The sequence below is a fragment of the Phaethon aethereus genome (assembly GCF_964289735.1).
Source record: "Phaethon aethereus genome assembly, chromosome: 2".
Taxonomy (NCBI): Eukaryota; Metazoa; Chordata; class Aves; order Phaethontiformes; family Phaethontidae; genus Phaethon; species Phaethon aethereus.
The window spans coordinates 156,654,763-156,670,356 of NC_138582.1; the positions used below are offsets into that span (position 1 = coordinate 156,654,763).

Genomic DNA, 15,594 nt, shown 5'->3' on the forward strand with positions numbered 1-15,594 from the left:
CCAAATATATTCACACATCAAAGGAATAAATCATACTAATTTGTTTAAATTGTTGAACTTGTGAAGGAGGATGAGATCCTAGGAATTAAACTATAGTTCTCTCTAGAGTATGTAATTTTAAACTCCATCTCATGCAGCAAAGAACCCTATGCAAAAATAATGTAAAAGAGGAAAGCTAGTACACAAAACATAATTGAGAGTGCTTTCCTCTGCAGTATGAATTTTGACAAGGTTTTCCAACATTATTTCAAAGACAAATGGTGGCTAGCCAATTTAAAAAATGGATGTATACTTTCCACTACTTCCCATAGCTTCTACTGTGCTGGCACCTGCCTGAGTGTCCTAAGTGAGATCATTCAGCTCACTAAATAAATGAAGAACTTTTTTGGCCAAGCTGTCTGCCAGTTTAGTGAACTTATTTAGTCCACCAAAGGGGTAGGGGTATCCCCTCTGCAATCAGTGAAATTACCCATTAAGACACCCAGCCTATCTTGTCAGATACACAGGTACCTAAGCTCAAAAGATAGCATCAAGCTATTTAGCAGTACTATCTGGAACTTGCAATTCTTCATTCCCAATACAGACAACAAAGACAGGCAAAAATCTTATTTACATCTGCTTTTCTTTTTACTGAAATACAAAGGGACACTGTTCATCCATCCTACATATTCAACATGATGAATCATGATTCTGTTGAAATTACGTGCCTTCACTGATGAGACAGAAGTTAATTCACAGCTATATAGGTATACAAGTATTGTTATTTGACATAATAAATAATTTGCCATTACTTCCTCCCCTCCCAAGCATTTTTTTTATTTCCCATGTATTTCAGAAGTTTTCTTTAGTAGAGTATATACAATCAGTTTCCAAGACACTAGAGTAGACACTTTTATATGTGTTGCATACATATACATACACGCAGAATATATATTCTGTCTCTGGAACTGTCATCTGTGATTCAGTCTCATAAAATCTGCATACCTTCATACATACAAAACAAAAAAAACCCCTCCCTGAAGTCAAAAAAAGGACACACAATACCTACATGTACATCAGTAACTGTATAGGTTACCTTGTACAAATGGCGTACATGATTTTCCAAAAAAATTTTAGTCTCAGTATAAAGTCTCTCTCCAAGAGGTTCAGGATAGGCCACACACAAAGCATAAATGTCTCTGCACTCAGAGTCAAGGTTTGCATCTGCTTAAAGTGTGTAAACTTATCAACAAATTTAAGATTTACAGAACCTTTTTCTCCCCCTCACACATTTTAGATCTTTTTTACAGTTGAGCACAAGACAAAATGGATTGTTTTCAGAAATCAGTGTAAATCCTAATTTGTGAAGAATTTAAGTTTTCAGTGTCAATAATAAATTCTAAGTAGTGGAAGCCGAGGCAATGTTAGAGCTAAGATCCTGGAACTTCTGGTAGCCACATTGACATGGCTTCTACCACTTATTTGCCATCTATGAATAATATATTATTATCTCACAGTAAAATTTCATCCAAAATTCTTCCTCTTTATCTGCAGCCAAAGTGAAATCAAGAAGAATGGTTAAGAATGTGGTTAGCCAAGTATGGAGCAGAGCAAACATGTAGTTAAGCCAAGTTCAAAGCTCCCCCCCTCCAAATACAAAACAAGTTACTGCCCTTGCATATTCCCCCCAACTCCACAGGCAAAACAATTTTGTGGGACACTGGAAATTAAGTCATAACAATGGTGATGTGAATGCAAAAACTTTGTTTTATTTTTAACCATTATTACCATTTCAGTAATCCTGTTTAGATCACAGCCACACAAAACAGTTATTTCTCACTTAAATGGGGAGCAGCAAACAGTTAAACCCCTTCAGATGGTTTTGTCCCTGAAGCACCTTGCAGAGCTACACCTTTGGTCTGTAAGGTTTATATCCAGTTTAAAAAAAGTCACTTGATACTTGGTCAGGAAAAGAATTTATGATTCAGAACTTTGCTTTAAGGAAAATCAAGCAAGGATTAAGTCAAGCTTCAGATGAACAACTGTGGGAAATAAATTAGTTCTGCAAAAATCATTTAAAAACATCATGCTTATCCACTAAGTCTAGGCATTTTATAAAGCCAGCCATACTAGAAATAGTGATTTAGTATAGATTACTTTTTAAGGTATGCTCTTCAATTAAGAGAAGACTAAATATCAGCTTGCCTCTAGTCTACCTTAAAAAAAGCACATGCCTGTGTAAAAGGAGGTAGAAGACATAAGGACAGTTGATAAGTCACCTGCTTAGCCTACAGAACAGCCTCAAGCTTTCATCACACAATTATTCCCAAAAGCACATTTCATTTTTATACAGAAGTACTACTCAAAACAGAGAAGATACCGATGTAGGACAACTAAATGGAAAAAGCCTTTATTTGGCAACTGGAATCTTGGAGAGCCTAACTGGAGTCTAATCTCAAGGACAGTTATTTCATCCATAGAGATCATCTTTATCAGATATCTCCTCAGAATGGCAAGAAACATTAAATGGAAACCCCAACAAACAAATCAAATTTTGTCAGTCTAAGGATGGTCTGTAGTCGAATGCATCCTCAATATCATTCAGATAGCCAGCCTCTTCACTAGGCCAGTAAGGTATTTCTGAGAAAGTAAATTCCAGAATTAGAAATCTTTGTAAGCTACTCACAAACAAAGAGGACACTACTTTCCTCTTTAGATCCACAACTACACTATGTGAACCACCAAAACTGTTACGGATCTCTGCTACAACTACTTACTTGGAAGTTAGAGGAAACGAGGAGGCTTCAGCACAACGCACAAGAAAATAATAACGGCAGATTATCTGATGAAAGCAGAAAACAAGTATATCTGAATTTATCTAGCCTCTGTGCCCTAGGCTTCAGTTAGGAGTCCAGATGACCTGACTGTTTGTTATGGTTTCAGCTGGGATAGAGCTGATTTTCTTCATAGAAGCTATATGAGGCTATGTTTTGGATTCGGGATTAAAATAATGTTGATATGTACTGACGTTTTCAGTTGCTGCTAAGCTGTCAAGGACTGTTCAGCTTCCTGCCAGCGAGAAGGCTGGGGGTGCATGGGAAGTTGGGATGGGACACAGCCGGGAACAGCTGATCCAGGCTGGCCAGAGGGATATTCCATACCATACGACGATGTCATGCTCAGTACATAAAGCTGGGCGAAGAAGAAGAAAGCAGGGAATGTTCAGAGTGATGGTGTTTGTCTTCCCAAGTAACGGTTACGCGTGATGGAGCCCTGCTTTCCTGGAGATGGCTGAACACCTGCCTGCCCATGGGAAGTGGTGAACAAATGTTCTGTTTTGCTTGTGTGCACGGCTTTTGCTTTAGCTACTTAACTGTCTTTGTCTCAATCCACGAGTTTTCTCACTTTTTCTTTTCTGATTCTCTCCCCCAATCCACCATGGGGGAGCAAGCAAGAGGCTGTGTGGGGCTTAGTTGCCAGCTGGGGCTAAACCACGACACTGTTGTAAGCAAGTTTCTCAGTTGTAATAAACCTGTGTAAGAACAAAAATAGTATCGACACTCTTTCATGAAAATGCACATCTTCCAAACGTGCCTTTCCTTATTCTAAAGAAGAGTCAAATTTTCTTGCAAATGAACAAAGCTGAATCTAGTCTTCTTCCTTGAAGACTCAGTTTGCATACTTGCTGAAATTAAACAGCTTAATCATGGAGGCACTTCCACAGGCACCTCACACTTTTCCCTGTATCAACTACATGATAAAAATCAACACCAGATTCTACTAGCAAGTACAATAGGATACTAAGTTTCTCTGGATTTCTACAAAAAAGAGCTACCATGAGTCTCGAAAACATATTACAGAGTAGCTTTGCTACAGAAAGTTCACATTCCTCCTCAGTTTGTACTAGTTTATTCATAGAATCATTAAGGTTGGAAAAGACCTTTAAGAACATAAAGTCCAACCATCAACCCGACACCACCATGCCCACTAAAGAGTGTCCCGAAGTGCCACATCTACATGTTTTTTGAACACCTCCAGTGATGGTGACTCCACCACCTCCCTGGGCAGCCTGTTCCAATGTTTCCCCCTCCTTCAGTAAAGAATTTTTTCCTAATATCCAGTCTAACCCTCCCCTGGCACAACCTGAAGCCATGTCCTCTAGTCCTTTTGCTAGTTCATCTAACCATATCCTTCAGTCCAGAATCCAAATCTAAGTGTACTGTTCAAAATGTTGTGACTCTATTAACAAAAAATCTTTGAGGGGAGATGAATCATTAATCACCACTGGTATTTTACTCCACAGACTTAAAGCACATTTCTTCTGTGCTGCTGCCCCTTAGAAGATCAGGAAGAAGCCTTTGCTGTTCAATTATTTATCTTTAATGGTGAAAGCCATCTGTCCTTCCAGTTCAGCACATAGTTTTGCAGGGGTGAGAAAGCTCAAAGGAAGCTGAAGCCAAACTGCTGCTTAGGGGCCTTCATTCTATGTTGAGAACAAGAACATCAAAAGCCTCGTGCGAATAAACCTTGTGCGATTTAAGTACTCCAGTAGTTGGTATTTGAGGGGCATTACCCAGCAATGGGAAACTGAAGCAATTCCAAACTTAGGAGAAAAAAAATTACCATCAACAAGAAAATACTGTATCCAAGGCCATAAAAGCTCACAAATATTGTCCTCAGGGTAAAAAAAGCATCTAGTTAAGACCATATATTAGCAGAATGTTTTGCACAGATTTTCTCTAGAAGGCCAAAGTAGTGCTTTTGCAAAATTTCTGTGATTGCTGGTCTTCCTCTGCACCAGAATCAAAATTCATAGAGCACTTGAGGACTCACAGTCAGAAAGAATCATGATCATTTGAACTTTATTTACTCTTCCTGCTCTTTGGGTTGGTTCTTATGTTAAAGATATATGTTTCTAAGTTTCTGGTTCATTATAGGATCCTTGTAAAATAGGGGATTAGAGGAGAGAGAACAAACATGCAGAAAAATGGAAAAAAGCTGGTGGCCATGCTACCCACTTAAAATAATTCTGTTTGCAGTACAGCTACCTTCCTCTCTGGGTACTGTTCATCCTATTTACTTGGTTGGTGGAAAACCCAAGACAACAACAGGAACATCCTGGTGTTCTACCTGTTCAAAATAGTTCTATTGCTGAAAGGTAATTACCAAAGTACAGATGAACTACCACTCTCTAATCAAGCTTGATCAGCCTCTTAAATTTAAAAAGCACTCCCTAGCCTACTAAACAGTTAGAAGCAAAACCTTAAAAGTTATACAAAGCATTCATAATAACCAAAATATTGTAAACACTATCTCAAATAGAAGGACATAACTGTCACTCATTTACCAAACAATGGAACAACTCCAGAAACATTTCTTTCTGCAGAGAACCTGAAAGGAAATCTGAAGGTCAAAGGTGGCTCAAGATGACTCACAGTTTAAATAAAGTGACATATGGTCTTTCAAGTGATCTTTTCCAGTAGATTTTAACTCTTAGACAGTTGTGGTTCCCAGCTCATTGCCATTCTAGCATTTCAAGTTTGAGGTAAGCTATATTTAAAGATAAAATTACCATCAGAGTTACAAAGAAAACATTATATTCAAGACAAACAAGTGCTGGGGAAGTAGCGAGGCAAAAATTAGTTCCAGATGTGGAATATGTACAGTACAAGCCTCTCGCCTCTAAAACACTATTAGTCTGCACACACCATTTGATCTCAGCTGTCTCAAGCAGCACAAGAGAAAGCAATCACTTCTTAGAATACAATGCTGCAGACTGAAATCATGATTCTTTGCTCTATCTTATCCTTTGTTTCCACATCATTGTTTCAACTATAGAGAGACTACAAAAATCAAGCAGTACTATAATCAATGAAGTAACCTGTATGAATTTCATTAAGATATAGTTCAAGTCATTTGTCACCTTTTTATTTTGCTTATTAAACAGCAAGAAAAAGTTAAGATGACATTTCTTTTAAATTCCCTGTAGATGTTTGGAAACACATTACTCCAATTAAATTGAATTCAATGGAGAATAAAAAGCTGACAAAGAACAAGATGTATTTTTTAAATGCCACATCTTCCTAAAACATATAATTAATACTTTAGTTTCCTTTATATATTTAAAATGTGAAAAAAGGCTTTCACATCAGCTCTATAGAACTACCAGTTTCACTAAGTTGTTGAATACTCAGTGAGCAGTTTGTGTTAAAACATACAGTTTGGTTAAAGGTAGCAGAAGTGGTAAACAACATTTAAGCTGGAAAGTCACATAAGCTCCTCAGGCCATTCAGCCATAAAGAATAAGCCAAAAGGCTCTTGCCTGTGCCAAATTAGGCACTAATAGTGCCACCTTCCAGAGAACATAATTAGGACCTGAGAGTAAGTAAGGTCTTAAGAATTACATGCCAAATGATTCTTCCAAGACTGCTTCCTCTGTCTGCTATTCATAAGCATTCCCTTTCTGATGTTCGATCAACTGGAATAAATCCCAAAAGAGGATCAAGAGCAGACTTGTGTATGAGGACTCCACATAAGAAGTTCTAAGTGAAACAGTGTGACAAGAGGAATGAGTCCAACATCTCATTCAATTATTATTTTAGATTTAAATCTATTTCAGGTGCCCTTGTTTAAATGTTTTGAGTTTTAAGCTACAGAAGTTAACCACTTATTGAAGACTGAAACATGCAGTTCTTAAAAACTGCTTATAAAGAATGACTACAGCACAGTTTGTTAGCACGTAAGTGCACAACTAACTAATTCAAAAAGTCTGCAAATTTTTGACTCATTTGAACTTGACTCCAAGACAAGGTGAAGAGTCATGCCCCCAGAAATTAATTACAAAGTTTTAAAATGAAAGAGCTCCTTAAAGATTATTGGAGCATAGAACAAGGCTCCCAAGGACTATGAGCAACTAATTTTTTCTTCAATGTATTTCTATACATGCACACACTCAAAACAGAAGCACATGGGAAATTAATTCTGAGATGTGGTAACATCTCAGAAAGAGAGGAGACTTTAGAGTCTAGCTCCTGCACAAAGAATAAGCTTATGTTGTAAAAATCTATGTATAAGAATCTTCAGAAGAATTAACAAATCAATAAATAAGTCTAAACCATTCTTCTCCCTTGCTGCAGAACAGCTGCGAAGCCTCCTAAAATTCTCTACTTATTCACCACGCTGTAATGGCTAATGAATGCACAGACACAGGGCACAGTATAACTGGTCAGAATAGTTACACTTCTTTTAAAGTTGTTCATTGAAACTTAAATCTTGTAAAACATTACAAGTCCATTTTACATGTAAAATGCAAACCTTTCACTACAGCAATATACGTACAGCTGTGACTTGAACAGCAAGACAATATGATCACAGCTAGAAAGCGTAATTATTTTTAAACATAGCTTAACTGTAGGGAATAGAAAGGCAGTAACGGTGGATGGAAAGGAAAAAGGCTTTTTTTTTTTATAAACCCTTGCTATACAAATGTCTAATATGGTAGTTATCAATACACTTATAAATGCAAAGAGGGAAACATGTTTAAACAGAACCACCTCACCACCACCCCAGATTTAATCATGTGTGTTCTCTGTCTTAGGTGTTTCTCCTGCTACACACACACTTAAGCATACAAGAAAAGCTCATTATCAGAATAAGGGAAATTCAATGCATGTATTTTGTGAACAGCTATAGCACAAGCTAAGTATTAGAGCTACTAAAAGTGAGTAAAACTCAGACTGGCTTGCTTTTTATTACCACGGTGATTTTCACATAGAATGCTTCCCAAATATGCAGGATTTCCCATCCCTTCCAACATACCCACTGACCCACAGGCTTAATAACAGATACAACCTTACAACGCGCTTCTGATCAAGACCACTGAAATTGTTTTATAACACAGGCTTACTCCACGCTAAACATCATACAAACACATTAAGTCAGATTTTCACTTAAAGGATACGAGAAGCGATCATTCCACGTTGCTCTTTCAACATAATCCAACATAACAACAGCTTTAATTGTTGTTAGAAGTTTGTTCCATGTTTCATCAAAGTCAACTACTCGTGGTTTCAAGGACATTGTGGGGCTTTAGTGTTGATCTGCAGAAGAATTAAACATGTCAGATAACATTGCACAATCATTTAAAAAAATATATTTCCTTTGAATTTTTCAATTTAAACTTTGTACATTGTTGCACCACCATGATATAGCAACATGAAGAACACCCACCCCTGCTTCTCCACCCTCCAAAATAAAAGCTCACAAGCCCTTATTTTTAACATTATGGAACATTAATGCTGCATGAATAACCTATAACACAACACCATCTTATCTAACAACATCATGCCTCATGAAGTTCATCACCTCACCAAGCTGCTCATTTAACAGCACCATATGAAGAAAACAACTGTCCGGTAAATTTTTATGCAAAGACTGTTTCAGCTGTATCTGATAGAATTTTGGGCAGGAACACACTGAATGTATTACCAGAGTATTTGAAATCACTACTGTCAGTTTGTAGCCTATGTTCACCTCAAGCTTTGATGAGACATTTTTGGTGTTATATTTAAAAAGCCACAAAACCCAAAAGCTTTGATCAGGATGACAAAAAGAAAAACACATCTAAACACAGAGTGTTATGCAGAGCTTGTGCAGCTTATTGCACTGTGCAGCAGGACAAATAGTGAATTCTTTCAAATAAGACATGGCTTGAAAATACACAAGCTGTGTTAGTAATTTCATATAAAAAATACTTGAAGAGATTTACTGAAAGAAAAACATTAAATTACTGAACTAAAACTAGGAAAAAGGTAATTTAAAAAAAAGAGGTCCCGAGAGACTACTGTGAAGGCCTCCTCTTTGTTTCTATTTGCCACTGTCCTATGCACCTAATCTAGAAAGGACCTGATGTGTGATATTCCATGCACAAAGCAAGTCTAGTTCCTGCTCAGAAACACAACATTGTAAGACTAAAACAAGTGGAAAGGGTACTTATATTTCCATTTTTAAATAGACAGACAAGTGACTCTTAACTTGCCTTCCCAAATTTTGAAGTTCAAAAGGGAAAAGAGCAATCTAGTGACAAACAGACTTTTAGCATGAGGCATACCTCTATAAGGGAAAGAATCAAATGTCATGCTAAAAAGCTACTTAGCAACCAGCTTACTATTTTAACCGCTACTGGCTCTTACTTTTTCTCAGGCAGATTAGTTCTCTCAAACTGTAGGATATATAGCTTCTCAGTTTAAGAGAAAAAAAAAAAAAAATCAAATGCAACTTCTACACTGTATGCATACAAAATGCCATCCTGACTAACTAACCAAGCTCCTTAATTGCTGTGAATTCAGGAACTGCAGAGGGTTGTTCTCCTCTACCTGCAACACAACAGTTTCCATTTAAAATGTAATCAATGCATTACCCAACCCACATTTCCTTTGATTTCATAAAGAAACTGAGTAGCAACTAAGTAATATCAAGGAAGTGGTATTATCCTAGTTTTATGAACAGGAAACTTTTTCAAGAAGAACTAAAGCTCAGTAAGTGGTACATAAATACTTTCAGTTCAGTAGAAACATTTTGTTATCTTTGCAACATGGCTATTACCACCTTTGGAAATAACTAAAACCTTCAATCCATGTATGTCAGTAGCAGCTTACTACACACACAAAAAAAAAATCAGTGAGAACTGACAAAACATAGATATCCATCAAAGAAAGTAAGCTGAAAAACACAAACTGATGTAGGTTTCAAAGAAACATGAACCTCAGTAAAAGTAAACAACAGTAGAGCTCACTTCCAGGAGCGGGGGGGGCGGAAACCAGTAGTCTTCTAATTGCTCTAATGTTATTCTCCTTCTGGAAAACGCAAGAGTATTTTCAGCTGAACCCGAGAAAAAATAATCATGGTCCACAAAAAATTTTTAAAAACCTAAGAAATTCTGGTGGTAATGCAGATACACTTAGTTGAGTGTTATGTTATAGGTTGCCCTCTCTGAAAACACACTTGGTACCTCCAAGATAAAAGAATCATTCCTTCACAGATAAGCAAAACTGCAGAGAAGGAGGAACGGTGAAAAAAAAAGTTCTCCCCACAATACGTCATCACACAGAATCAGTAATGCTGTGTTTAATATCACCAAAACCTACTAATACGTAAAGCACTACGCATACCCCTATACTCATAAAGGTATTCTGGGCTTAAACAGTTTAAGACAGAACCAACTGTTATTTGGCATTCTCTTACAGCTTTCCCCAATGTCAATTTAAGCTTGTTTTACAGACATGTCAACAAATGCAGTATAACTTTTTCTGTAGACTCTGGGGTTTTGGGGGTTTACTATGCTTCACTGCCTGCATTGCGCGAGCTTAACATCTTGTTACACATTCAAGTAACCTCCATGGTAAAAATTATAGCACAGCAGAATATCTACCCTAGGGTTTGTACTATTCGGGGGGTGGGAAACCATACCTGTTTGACAAGCCCTAAGGTAAGCAGATACTGTTGAAATATATTTACACATAAGGATAATGAAAGGATGTTGCTTCCATCGTCTCATTCTTTAAAACACAGCGCTTGTCGTACTGCCTGTATTTGTCCACACAGATAAATGCAGGGGTTTGGCCGGCGTCAACACACCCCCCAAATTTCCAACCTATTTTACCACCTCGAGACACAGCGTTACCGGCTAGTAGCGGCTGCACAGCCACGGGCAGGGGCACCCGCCTCGCACAACGGCAGGACGCTGCCTGCCACCCCGCCGTAACCCGCTCCCTGCGCCCGGACCGGCAGCGGCGGCGGACACCGCTCCCCGCGGCCCCCTCGGGCAGGCCGCGGGCAGGGGACGCGCGCTCCCCACCGTCCCTCACCACCAAAACAAAAGCGAAACCGGCCGCGGACGCACCGCCGCGGCGGCCAGCGCCGCCAGAGAGGCCGCACCACGCCCTCCCCGCCGGGCGCGGGTCGTAGTCGGGGCAGGACCCGGCCGCGCGCCCCCGCCGGCCCCGCGCGGGGCGAGGGGGGGACTGACACACAAACGCCGCCGAGAGACGGGCGCTCGGAGCGGGCCCGGCGCAGCGGCAGGGCCCGTCCGGCACGACCCCGCCGGGCGGCGGGCAGGGGGCCCCTCCCGCCTGGGCCCCCGCGCGCACCCGGCCCGGCCGCCCGCAGCGCGCGGGGACGGGGACCGCCGCCTCCACCTCGAGCGCGGGTCTCCCTCCCCTCAGCCCGGCGGCGCTCCCGGCCGGGCCGGGCGACGGGGAGGCGTGTTACCTGGCAGCAAGGGGCCCGAGTCAGCGACGCCCACCCGCCGGCCTCCCTTGCTCCCTGCCCTGTGGCCGCGGTCCCTGTCCCGCTCCGTCCTCACAGCGCTGCCATTACCCAAGCCGCTCGCCCCTCGCGCCCCGCCCCTCCGCCGGCGCGGCCACTGCCGGGGACGGGGTGAGGCGCTGCCCCGCGCCCTCGGCGCTGCCGCCGCCGTGTCGCTTCCTCACCCGCCGCGCTGCGCACCGCGCGCCGCCGCCCCCGGGCCCTCCCCGCCGGCGACAGGATGTGCGGGGACCAACGGGTCTCCGTGCCCCGTCACTTTCCGTCTCTACCCCCCCGCCTGAGGAGAGGGGTTTGGTACAGCCCACGCTACGGCAAGCACGGGCGGCCGCAATTCCCCCCAGCGGGTCGGCCCGGCGACGCATGGCGCATGTCCCATTGGGCCCCCGCGCAGGCGTTACTCCTCCATTGGTGACGGATCCCCTTCCGCGCGTGCGCGGTGCCCTCCCGCTGGGGCGTTGAAGTTGGGTCGCCGCGCGGCCCCAAAGGGAATCGCGGCTGTCCCTCCGACTTTGTCTGCGGCTCCGCAGGCTCCAGGAAGGCCAAGCCCTATGCGGGGCCCCTCTCCGGGGCGCGGGGTGTTTGGGGAGATTCACGTTTCCCGAGAAGGCGGAGGTGTCCCCGTCCCGCCGCAGGAGGCCGCCTGCCCCTGGCTCCCAGCAGGGACTTCCGACCGCGAATAGAACCGCTTCCAGCACCTGCTCGAGGGAAGAAGGCCCGCTTGTAGCGGCGGTGCCGCCCCGGCCCGGGCCCAGGTCCTGGCCCTGGCCTCCTGCGTGTCAGGGCGCTCGCCGCTGTCTTTGCTGTCTCCTTGGTGGAAAACAACTAAGTAAAATCACTGTGGAGACAAATTAAAGTCTTCACGTGTCCTGAGCGCACGCTATTTTCCGTGTCAGAGGTGGCCTATATCTGGTGATGCAGACACCTTTGGGACTTGCACTGAGTCAGGACTGAGCAGCAGATGCTGCTCAGAGAGCACTCGCAACTCCCTCTCTTCTCACTCCTTACTCGCAGTAGGTAAAGTCTGCTGCCTTCCGTTTTGCAGGAAAATGTGGGCCTGTTTCCTGAGGCTTGTCCCAGAGATGAAACCAGTATATGTTTCAATGCTGTTTCCAGTTTTCATGGAAGAAAGGCTATGGGACTGATAGACAAGACAGAATGCTTCTGAAATAGATCAGAAAACATGAAAAGCCGTAAAAAGTTAGGTGCAAAGTGTAACTTTTTTTATCGATTTACCACAGCTCTGCAAGCTCGTTGGCAGAGGGGTAACTACTGTCATTCCTAAAAGCGGGAGAAAGACATCTGATTCCTGAAGCCTGTTTCTCCCCTCCCACCCCCTCCAAATGAACTGTGGGTTAGCTTAACACACAATGCTACAGGAAGTTCAGGTATGTGAGGTGTAGGAGGACAATAAGAAAATTAACCACTCGGAAAAAATACCAAATTTGGTATAGTAATTACTAAAATAATTGCTGCATCACTCAAAATATAACACATTTATAATTCTAATGTCTTTTTTTCTGTTTTTTGGAGTATGTTTCCTGCCAGAGGGAAATCTGTGTTTGATTTCAGCCCACATGTTTGTTTGTTTAATTATGGAAATGCCACACAGCTGCTCTTATTATGCAAGAGAGTTTTCTATACCTGTATCCTCCTTTACACGCTATTCAAATACTCCTTTTTTTTTTCCTTTCCAACTCAAAATAGCAACACTGGAAATACACAGCTGGTACACTGAGGTCATGTTCTGGGAAGCGACTGAAAATTCTTTTACAGTTCTCCTTGTAAAATCCAGGACAAACTTCCTCAGGCCTGGATGATAGCCAGAGATGTATTTCTACATGTGCATGTATAAAATCACTGACTTCAAATTCCTAAATACCTTTTTCTCCTTTGTTGTGGAAAAATATTGCTTAGGCTGGTTTTTCTATTGAAAGTCAAGTCCACTTCCGCAGTTCTGCAGAAGCAAGCTTAAGTATGTCTTGAATAAAGAGGCACTTTATTAGAAAACTGAAAATCAGATTCTAAAGACCTATGATAAGAGTGCTAACTCTGTAGTCCACATTGAATGAGAGATTGTCATAGTGCATATTTCTGTATCTTTGTAAAACTGTATGTAGGCATGAGGTTTATGTAATTATGGTACTCCAAAAATCTTAGTTATCTATATTGAAAAAGTATCACATCTAATTGACCTTAAATTTTTAAAAAATATTAATATTTCAGGCTCTCAGTTTGGCAGTGGTCTTCACAGGGACAGCTGTAAAAAAAAAAATTGTCCAAAATTATGTAATAATCAGATAATTACATCAGCAAGTAGTCCAGCCGATCAACTGTGAATGTTCATGGAATCAAAAGTCTGAAGTAAAACCTCTGAAAATCATATAGTGTGGATATCAAGTCCTCAGCACCAACAGTTCTTTTCTACAGATATGTCATCTCACAAACACATTTGTGAGTGTTGTAGACATAGCCAAAGAGCATTAAAATACAAAAATGTTTATAATGTGATAAACACCCGGAATGTTTCCTGGAAATCTTTCCATCCACTCACTGCAGAGTACCTTTTCAGTTACTCTTCAAGTAGTGAGCAATATTATGGTGACATTGTTATTTTTTTTTTTTAAGATGCAGTAAGGAGAGTCTAACTCTGCACCTACGAAATAGGTTTCTAAAGCTGAGCTAGTCATTTTAAACCCCCCTTTTATATTGAGAGAAGGAGGCAAGTTCTTTACCTCATTTTAGATTTCTACATTAGGATGGGGTAAGTAGCATCCAAGGCTCCATTATAAAGGAAACCTGGTGAGGCTGGTTCAGATAAACTGCACCTTAAGTGTCTTGTTTTAAAACAGTATAGTATCAACCTTAAATATGACTACAGATTGCTGCTGTGAATGTATTCTTTAATACTGGCCAGACTTCAGGACACTCTAGTACCTGCTGCTAAATATAGCTGATCCAACTTTGTTCCTGTTGAAGAGGAGTAGAATCTTATCTTTCATCTTTGAAAATTTAAATTTCAAATTTAAAAAGTATTGGGGGCAGGTTTTCTAGAAGTGCCTAAGTGGTGTAGAAAAATTGACCAGGCCAAATGGAATGTCAAGGATACCTGTACTTCTACAGCATTTCACTGAAAAATTAAAAGCATGTTAATGTGAAAGGTATTACATAAAACCGATGCATGTTAAGGAGATTGTCCAGAAATGTCTCTGCATCAATATTTAGGTTTTATTAAAGGTTAAAAAATGATCCATTTAGAGTATACAGTATAAGTATCTACAGAGACATAGTTTTCTAGAAAATACATTTATTTCGGAAAGCTTTTGATTGTTCAAATTACTCAAAACTCACATCAAAATAACTCCTCCTCCTGTTTTCAAATCAAGCCCTTGCCCATTTCATTTCTGGTGCTTACAACTTTTCCATTAAGCCTTAATAATTTTCTCTGGTTTTTAGTTAGCTTTATTAACACTTTCTACACATTGTAAACACCATTTCAACTTTCTTTTCAACCTAACGACCTTTCTTTTTCTATTTTGCGGGTTTAACTCTCTGCCGTGTGCTGGGGGCAGGGGGGCTGTAAAGTTCAGCTTTTGATTGATTGTTACTTTCTGCCAGTGTTACTTTGTATCTGCGGTGCTCTCGCCTCTTTGTCGGCCTGAAGGCTCTTTTTTAGTGGTAGCATTAGCAACAAGCTTGTAAAATTAAACTCTTAGAAGTTAAGATATATGCTGGCATAATTACATTATGCTATTTAATCATGCTGTGCAAATGTTTTAATTGTACAAGATCATATTAGACATCACAAGTTAGACAGCAGTTAATGAAAAGCATCCTTATCTGTACACTACACAAACTTTACACAGCATGTATTTTCTAAATTTTGTTATATGAGGAAGTACTGTCCTGAGTTAGCTGTTGTGAACTGGAAACATAGATAGGGGAAGGAAGGTATTTTCAAATCTAATAATCTTGGGTGTTCAGCATGGGAGAATCATGTGCTGATTTCCTGAGATGATGAATATTCACATATTTCCACAGACTTTACCTTAGGTACCAAATAACAAATCCTTATCTCTTCTGCGAACTCTCTTCTGGAAGACTGCAGTTGAGGAACCACAATTAGGGAAACAGAATTAGGAGGAAGAACATGAACATTCATTACTGCTTTTTATGTAAGGTATTTAAAAATTGTTCTCAGATTTAAATGTATTTAAGAAATAACAATTTCTAAGTCTCTAAACTTTGTAAAATCTGGATACCCTTTTCATCACGTTTCTTTGTCAAGGCTGG

At 40.8% G+C, this 15,594-nt stretch overlaps 1 protein-coding gene across 3 annotated transcripts in view; it reads right to left on the minus strand.

Annotated features, from left to right (window-relative positions):
• Positions 1 to 8,058, minus strand: part of CUL2 (cullin 2) — a gene marked incomplete at its 5' end in the record, with an annotated part of 49,269 nt that extends 41,211 nt beyond the window's left edge. For all 3 annotated transcript variants that reach the window (XM_082014620.1, XM_082014619.1, XM_082014618.1), the window contains 2 exons: positions 1,076 to 1,178; positions 7,940 to 8,058. In XM_082014620.1, coding sequence (XP_081870746.1) covers positions 1,076 to 1,178; positions 7,940 to 8,058 — 222 coding nt within the window. The remainder of the gene's footprint in view (positions 1 to 1,075; positions 1,179 to 7,939) is intronic.
• Between the last annotated feature and the right edge of the window lie 7,536 nt (positions 8,059 to 15,594).